This window comes from Prionailurus bengalensis, chromosome A2, assembly GCF_016509475.1.
Source record: "Prionailurus bengalensis isolate Pbe53 chromosome A2, Fcat_Pben_1.1_paternal_pri, whole genome shotgun sequence".
NCBI classification, from domain to species: Eukaryota; Metazoa; Chordata; class Mammalia; order Carnivora; family Felidae; genus Prionailurus; species Prionailurus bengalensis.
Window position 1 is genome coordinate 89,523,485 of NC_057348.1, and position 8,956 is coordinate 89,532,440.

General features: G+C 38.3%; 1 protein-coding gene across 1 annotated transcript; it reads left to right on the forward strand.

Annotated features, from left to right (window-relative positions):
• Positions 1-699: 699 nt before the first annotated feature.
• On the forward strand, positions 700-1,827 carry LOC122487830 (ATP synthase subunit gamma, mitochondrial). Its single transcript, XM_043588736.1, has one exon. It carries the CDS (start codon positions 760-762, stop codon positions 1,654-1,656), a length of 897 nt encoding a protein of 298 aa, XP_043444671.1. The 5' UTR covers positions 700-759; the 3' UTR covers positions 1,657-1,827.
• Positions 1,828-8,956: the final 7,129 nt, after the last annotated feature.

Genomic DNA, 8,956 nt, shown 5'->3' on the forward strand with positions numbered 1-8,956 from the left:
AACTGTTGAAGTTTTGAGATTATGTGGTATTTGCTACCTCGCCAGAGACCAAAGAGAAATCCTTATCTGAAAAGCACCGTGAATCATATTTTGATATAAGTAGCTCTTAATACAGTCAGGTCTCTAATTACTGACAGTCTGCCTACCTACAGAGAAAACTTTTATCTAGGTCAGTGTGAGTTATTAGTAGTACAAGATAAAACTGTAATGCAAAACCAGCAACACAAAATAAAAACCGAAAAGAAATCAAAAAGTAAAAAGTAGAAATAGCAAAAATAGCTCACATCTTAAAATTCAAGCTTAAATATTTTTTTTTTCCTTAGAAAACCTCCCTAACTCACAAGCACCAAGAAATGGGCCATTATTAATAACAATTGGTTTGACTAATTGTACATTGAATGAAAGAAAAATGATGTGTGCAGATAGGTTTCCTGAGTTTAAAACCAAGAACTTCACGGGGCGCCTGGGTGGCTCAGTTGGTTAAGCTTCCAATTCTTGCTTGGATCAGATCATGGCCTCACGGTTCATGAATTCAAGCCCCACGTCAGGCTCTGCACTGATAGCAGGGAGCCTGATGGAGATTCTGTCTCTCCCCTCTCTGCCTGTCTGTCTCGCTCCCTCTCTCTCAAAATAAACTTTTAGAAAATAAATAAAAATAGGAGACTGAAGGAGAAAGCGGGGTGGGAGGGCGCGTTGAGAAGGTCCCGCGCCGGCGCGGTGAGGCCTGTCTGACCGACCTTCAGCGGGGCCGGTATCACCATGTTCTCTCGGGCGGGCGTCGCGGGGCTCTCGGCCTGGGCCGTGCAGCCGCAATGGATCCAAGTTCGAAATATGGCAACATTAAAAGATATTACCAGACGGCTAAAGTCGATCAAAAACATCCAGAAAATTACCAAGTCTATGAAAATGGTGGCAGCAGCAAAATACGCCCGAGCCGAGAGGGAGCTGAAACCAGCACGAGTGTATGGAGTAGGATCTTTGGCTCTGTATGAGAAAGCTGATATTAAGGCGCCTGAAGACAAGAAGAAACACCTCCTAATTGGCGTGTCCTCTGATCGAGGGCTCTGTGGTGCTATTCATTCCTCGGTTGCCAAACAGATGAAAAATGAGGTGGCCACACTCACGGCAGCCGGGAAAGAAGTTATGCTTGTTGGAATTGGTGATAAAATCAGGGGTATACTTCATAGGACTCATTCTGACCAGTTTCTGGTGTCCTTCAAAGAAGTGGGAAGAAAACCTCCTACTTTTGGAGATGCGTCTGTCATTGCCCTTGAACTACTAAATTCCGGATATGAATTTGATGAAGGGTCTATCATCTTTAACCGGTTCAGGTCTGTCATCTCCTACAAGACAGAAGAAAAGCCCATCTTTTCCCTGGATACCGTTGCAAGTGCCGAGAGCATGAGTGTCTATGATGATATCGATGCTGACGTGCTGCGCAATTACCAAGAATACGCCTTGGCCAACATCATCTACTATTCTCTAAAGGAGTCCACCACGAGTGAGCAGAGTGCGAGGATGACGGCCATGGACAATGCCAGCAAGAATGCCTCGGAGATGATTGACAAACTGACTTTGACATTCAACCGCACCCGCCAGGCCGTCATCACGAAGGAGCTGATCGAAATCATCTCGGGCGCCGCTGCTCTGGATTAATGAAAACCAAGTTTCATCCTCAGACGAGAGGTAAAGAAGGAAAATTCAGCCGACTGATTTCGTTTTTAGGTTACTGCTGTCCTCCTTGTCAGAAGAAATTGTTGAAACTACTGAAGACAGCAAGATGTTTGTAAATTATCTTACAATAAAGAACTTACCATAAGAAAATCACTCTTTTCTTACTATGTATTAACAATAGTTAATAGTTTTCAAAATGAGATTTTAAAAATAATTAACATACGGTACCTGGGTGGCTCAGTCAGTTAAGCATCCTATTCAGCTCAGGTCATGATCTCACGGTTCGTGAGTTCAAGCCCCCGTGTCAGGCTCTGTGCTGACCGCTCGGAGCCTGGAGCCTGCTTCGGATTCTGTGTCTCCCCTCTCTCTGCCCTTCCCCTGCTCACGCTGTCTCTCAAATTTGAATAAACATTAAAAAAATTTTTCTTAAAAAAAAAAAAAAAAAAAAAAAGAAAATAAATAAAAATAAAACCAACCATTTCATATCTTACTAATTCTTGGAAATGTTGCCCGTGGATTCTGAGAATGCCAAAAAATAATAATTGGCATCTCCACAAAAGACATTTCCTGTTTCTTCACGCCATTTATACCTGAGGCTGAGACACATATTTGCCACTCTTGCTGTATGTTCTTGGCTGCTTCCTTGACTCCTGTGAACATGAGTTTCCCAGTTATGAGAGTAAGGCATATTAATAAATAATAGAATGTGCTAACTTCTTGAGAGGATGCAGGTTAGGACCAATGGGTCAATAGTCACAATAATAATAGCTAACATTTCACATACTGCTTCCCATGTGCCACAAACTGTTGTGAGTACACTATACATGTTAATTTATTTAATTTTTGCAACAACCGTATGAGGCCGGTGCTGTTACGAGGTCCAGTTTTCAGAGAAGAAAACTGATTTGTAGCAAGAGGAAATGACTAAGGTCATTCAAACATTAAGTAGCAAAGTTGACGTTCAGATCTATGTTCATCTGGCTTCAGAATTGCAGAAATTAATATATAAATCATGAAGATCTGTTATTTTCTTACTGTAAAAGGTCCTTGCCATTGTGATCTTGACCAAAATGATAGCAACCACCAAAACCATATTTTTGCATTATTAAAAGAAATTAGGTCTAAGAGAGGATTATAGAATGGAGCTACAACCATATTCTAATAATCTCGTGGCATCAAGCAAGCAACGGGGGGGGGGGGGCGAATCTGCGTTCTGAGTCATCTGATGCCTTTAACAATTTCGCAAACATGGAAGATTTGACAAAACACAAACATAAGTTGCCCCAGCAATTTTTATCCATTTATTCTTTCAAGTATGTGTATTTCTAGGGAACTAAAATCTCCACTTGTCTAATTCATCTTGTCAAAACGTTTCTAACGGCGCTGTGCTATTGTAGAATATTTATGAAGATTCTTTGGGAAAATAAAAGCGTGTTGACTACAGGAAGAACGAGAATGACACAAGTTGGTTTAAATGCCCTTTTACAGAAAATCTGTATATGTGCAATTCGATGTCACATCTCAAATTAGTTACATTTCATCCTTTTTACAGAAAATCTGTATATGTGCAACTCAATGTCACATCTCAAATTAGTTACATTTCACTCTTTAGACACTAAGTAATAAATATGCTATTAACAATGACCATTATTTATTGAATACTAATAATGTGGTAGGATGCGTATTAAGACTAATTGTAAGATCCTCAAACCCCTGGTTTGGACTGTTCTCTTGTTCCCATCTGGCCTTGTAGATGACCTTTACTTGTTTTATTAGCTAGAAGATTTTCAGCTATAAGTGTGAGGAATCTAATACAAATTGATATCAGCTAAATGGAAAATGTAATGGTTCCTATAAATGAAAAGGCCAGTGGTATATCAAATCTGGTCAGCTAACTCCAGGGACTGAGAGCATTTGTGATAATCTCATCTTTCTCCTCTCTTTGCTCTGCTGTCTTCTGTATTGTTTTGTTTATCCTTTCTTACATAGAGGCTGCTGGGTTATATTTTAACAGTTTTCAGCCACCAGAGGAAAGATGCCTTCTGTTATTAGTAGTTGCAGTAAAGGTCTGTGCTTGTTTCTTTTTGACCTCATTTTGGAGATAACCTTCTACCTTACTCTAAGACTTGCAGGTACAGCTGACCACACCATGACTCCATCTTGAGACCTTGATTGCAACTAGAGGAGAATAAAGTCAGTAGTTACAAAAGGGTTAAAAAGCTGTTAGAATATTGTATAAGTATTCATAAATACTGAGGATGTACTCATACTAAAAAAAAATCTGAAATTAAAATTTAATTGTATATTGTGTAATTTTATTTGCTAAATCTGGCAACTTTACTCAAGAGCTTATTAACCTATATAATCAACTAATCTTTCTGAATATGGTAATAGGCATGTCCTAAAGGCACACTCATAATCAAAATGATAATAAACTAATAAACAGTACATGGCAAGAATGACATTTTTCTAAGTATTAGGAATTATTCAAAACTCTTTCATCCAGTAACTCGTGTAATCTTGTAAAAACCCTATGAAGCAAATAATTTTATTATTCCTATTTTACAGATCAGAAAATCGGGGCACCAAGATGTTAAATAACTTGAATGTGAAACATCCATCAAGGATACAGCCAGTGTTGGACCAAAGTGTGTGGCTCCAGAGATGTCTTATAGGTAATCTTTTTAATAGTATCACTTCTAGTGTATTCCAGCGCAGGATTAACAAGCTACGCCAGTGAGAACCAGACTTTTATTTTTCTACTGACATCTTCATAGCCAGCTTTCTAGGGCTACAATTGCAAAGACTATGAACTCTTCCATATACAGTAAAACCTTAGATTGCAAGTAACTTGTTCTGCAAGTGTTCCATAAAACAAGCAAACATTTCTAATAAATTTTAACTTGATAAACGAGCAATGTCTTGAAATATGAGTAGTACATGACGCTGAATGTCACGTGATCAGAACTAAGCCAGTGGTTCTTCTCTCGCTGAGGGTGGTGGGTGATTGTTTCCTATGCTTGAATGCTTGGTCTCAAGCTGTGGTGTTTGTCAAAAATCAGTGATTTTTTTCATAAATTGCAAGGTGCCCAATACTGGCACCTAGTATATTGTTTTGTCACTTCAAAGCACCTATGGATAGTCCTTTTCCATATAAGCGTAAGCTTAGGAATGCTTTGCTTCATTCTAGGTCAGGCTGCCTGCAGATATAGACCCTTTCTCCTGCTGCCTTATTGGCAGTCACATTAAATACAGTATATGACAAGTTTATTAATACTGTACTGTAGTCAACTCCTGTGTGAGTGTATACAATGGCCCCCATGCAGAAAAAGGTTCCATTGAGTCAACAGATAGCAGTGATGTCATTTGTGACAGTAAAATTATCCTACACAATAACCCTCCTCTTTCTCGTCTCCCTCACACCAGCCAAAAAGGATTTCAAAGGTAAGTGCAAGTGAATTTGTTTATTTTTCTTTATATTTTGTATTTTCTTTATTGTTTTGTATTATATTACACTATTGTAATCATTTTTATATGAATATTTTGGGGTTGTGGAACAAATCATCTGAATTTTCATGATTTCTTAAGGGGAAATTTGCTTTGATATACAAGTACTTTGGATTACAAGCAATTTTCTGGAACAAATTATGCTCAAAACCAAGGTTTTACTCTAGTTGAATTATAAATGTGCTGTTATTACTTGATAAATTAAGAAACCCATTTGCCCTACTAGACATGCCCCATGTCTCCCATTCCCAAATGATCTACTGAAAGAAATCGAGCTTCACCCCTAGAGAACTTGTCTTACTAAACTCCACAACATTTGCTTTCTGATGTCACCCTGTGTCACTGCAGAAGAGCAGTCCATAACACTGGGGCAGATGATGTTTTACACTGTTTTGTACCCACGTCCTGTGGCTTTGCATTCTTATACAGAAGGCACTGTTAGTACAAGAGCAAAGCAGATGAGCCAGGGGTTCCCCATGCTTGGGACCTCAAGCCTCAATATCTCTATCCAAATACTCTTCTACAGCCTGGGGAACAACTGTCCCCAGAGCAACCTTCCACCTTATGGACCCAAATTCCCATAATCCCTTTCATTCACTCAGGAAGCCAGAGAAGCAAACATGAAATCTGGCAACCCTTTTTGGTTGGTCACCCTAATACGCACATTAGACTTCCTTCCTGGCACTCTTCAAAATCTAAATATTCTATAAATGTCGCTGGTGAGAAACTTTTAAAGTAAATTTCATTATAACCACTTGATTCCAATTCTCAGCTCTCAGAGGCACCTGTTTCTACAAAAGCTGTTCCAGCTTACTGGTCAACACACTTAGAGGTTTTAAACTTATGAAGATATTTTTAAATTTCCCGAATAAGGGCTGACTTTTTTTTTTTTTGACAGCTTAAACACTGCCAAAATATGCATAAATTCCTGGCTGACTGCCAACATGTCTACTCAAAGGAAACTCGTTTTAACCTAAGTATATTATGGTTAAAAGTGTTTGGTTAAGAGGTGTCTCAGTGGCTTAGTAGTCGGTTGAGTATCTATATGACTCTTGATTTTGGCTCAGGTCACGATACCAGGGCCATGGGATTGAGCCACCTGTCGGCTGCCTCTGCACTGACAGCAAGGAGCCTGCATGGGATTCTGTCTCTTCTTTTTCTGCCTCTCTCCCTGTTCACGTGCACTTTCTCTCTCTCTCAAATAAAGAAACTTAGAAATAAAAAAAGGTCTCATTAAAACATGCAAAGTAGGTAGTCTTTTAGGGTCAATTTTGATGCCAAATCCCTACACACATATCCAAAAACAAAGGTACCTTTTAAATCCATTCTTAAACAATTTATGAGTACTACTTAGCAAAAAAAAAAAAATTGGAGAAAAATTCATTTAGTGCAGTACATCATATATCTTCTCTTTCCCTGCTCTCCTCTAACCTCCAGTACTACCTTTCCAACACAGAGAGTAAACGCCTCTTTTGTTCAACAAACCTGATGGTAAGCAGAACGCATGTGTGCATGCCAAGACAGGCAATGTTTTAAAGTAAATTTACCATCATCCGCTTGGTCTTGCCAGAGGAACAAGGAAGACATGTGGTGCTGTGCCTCAGTGTCAATCATTCTCTTCCTTTCTTACCACTTCAGCCACCTCCTGGGTCAAGTAGGACTTGTCTCAGGATGTAGCAGCTTCATATTTTCTTCACAAGGAAAAAGTCAACATAGAGAGCTGAGTTGATAGAGAAATAAATGGAAGAAAAAACAGGCATATGGTTTCTTAAAGTGAACCCTTAACCCTCAGCATGAGAATCTTCCAGATTCTTTGCAAAACATATTTATTCTTTGGGACCACACTGGATCAACTATTCGAGATTCCTCTGGATGGGGCAGAATATTTATGGCAAACTTCTAAAAATGAGGTATGGAAAGAATATGGAAAGAGTATGGAAAACTGTGGATTAAACTTGGCAAATGATTCTGAAGGGTCATGTTTAAGAGCATAGGCCATCCACTGGGCTGGGTTCAGATGCTGACGCTGTCGTTTAGAGGTGTCTGTTAATTCAACCTCTTGGAGCCTCAGCTTGCTGGATTAAGACAGTTAGATGGGGAGAAACGTGTGAGGCACTTACACAGCATCTGGCACATACCATGCACTCAATAAATAAAAGCATTCTTGTGAAATAGCACGTCAAATAAACTTGAATTTCTGTTACAAGAGATGTTCAAGAAATTTCATTGGAAGCTGGTCCTTTCTGACTGTGCTTCAGTCTGTCTGTATTCACACTTCCTTGAAAGGTTTAGCAAGCTCTGATCTGAGTAAAGAATGCCTTTTGCTATTTTTTTTTCTTTAAGGCATTGTGATTAACTAGCCCTTTCTTTGAAGACTTGCTATTATTAGTGTTTGCTATTATCTAGTCCTTTCTTTGAAGACTTGGTATTGTAAAGGCCGGGGACTGACCATGGCTGAGAAAATGACTAGTGCGTACTAAACTATACTGCAGATTAAGGTGCTAGAATGCTAAATCATTGACTTTAAACAGAAAAAAAATAAATGTCAAAGGGATTGTGAATAGTGTACTGGCACGATCAGCTTATCCTTCCTCTTAGTCAACTATAAAGAAGCCAGATGCACTAAAAGGAAACATTTTTTTATTTAAAGTGAGAAATTGTATTCACAAAAATAAAATAAATGCCAGAAGCAAGTGTGCGCTATAATCTGAATACATAGGAATCCAAAGGTCACTAAAAAGGAGAATGACTCACAACAAAAAGACTTCTATAAACCAACTGTTAATGGTGATAGGTTAGGGTATTTGCTGCAAATTCCTGGCATCCTTCCAGACCCTTGCCTAAAACTGTCTACAGCCATCTCCACTTGGGATTTAGATTTGTCATCAACACTGGCAAATTTGAAATCCATTAGCTAATACTTCCTTTCCTGGGAACAACAAACTTAAGATCACTTCTGAAGTTCTCCTCTCCATTGGTGTTTCTCTTCCCTGTTTTTTTTTTCTTTGAAGATTGCCAAGTATACTTTTTATAACTAACAAAGTTACTTCTTAGTTATGTTAATTCATTAAGCCTAAAGATTATATGTCTGAAAACATGCTATACATTTATCTGTTAATCTGTAATATATCTGTCCATCCATCCATCCATCATCCATCCATCCTAGTTCTGTTCACTAGGGGAAAAAAAAACCCTAAAAATAATGTCAGCCCCATAGGAATAGGCACCTCTGTTCCTAAAACTGTGGACTCTGAAATGCTGTCACAAGTGGTAATTTGAAACTATTGACTGATTTAAGGAATAGTATAAGAAATGCTTGGGGTGAGTCTGATATTTGTATGAGAAAGCAAAGAAACAATAAAAATCTGGTAGTGTTATAGCCAAAGGAATTTGGGACTTAAACAAAGGAATTATCACTGAACACAGATGGGAAAATTCTGCAACAAAAGTAAAATCAGATTCTATTCATTACTGTAAATGGAATATATATTTTAAAGTAGTGAGTTAATAAGGATATTTACAGAGAAGATAGAGTCAACCAACAATAATATCAAGAAATAACACAAACAAAAAACTAATGATTACCACCGTGGTATCTAGAGCACCAGTTCCTTACTCTGGAATTGGCAATTAAAGGAAAATTTAATATCTTCCCTGCCCATCTCATATTAACTGTGTTTTAGTATAATCAAATACTCTTAGCGAATGATGAAAAGTTTTTTTTAGAGAAGAATTTAGATAATAAATGAGGAAGAAATATCAGAATTAGAACATT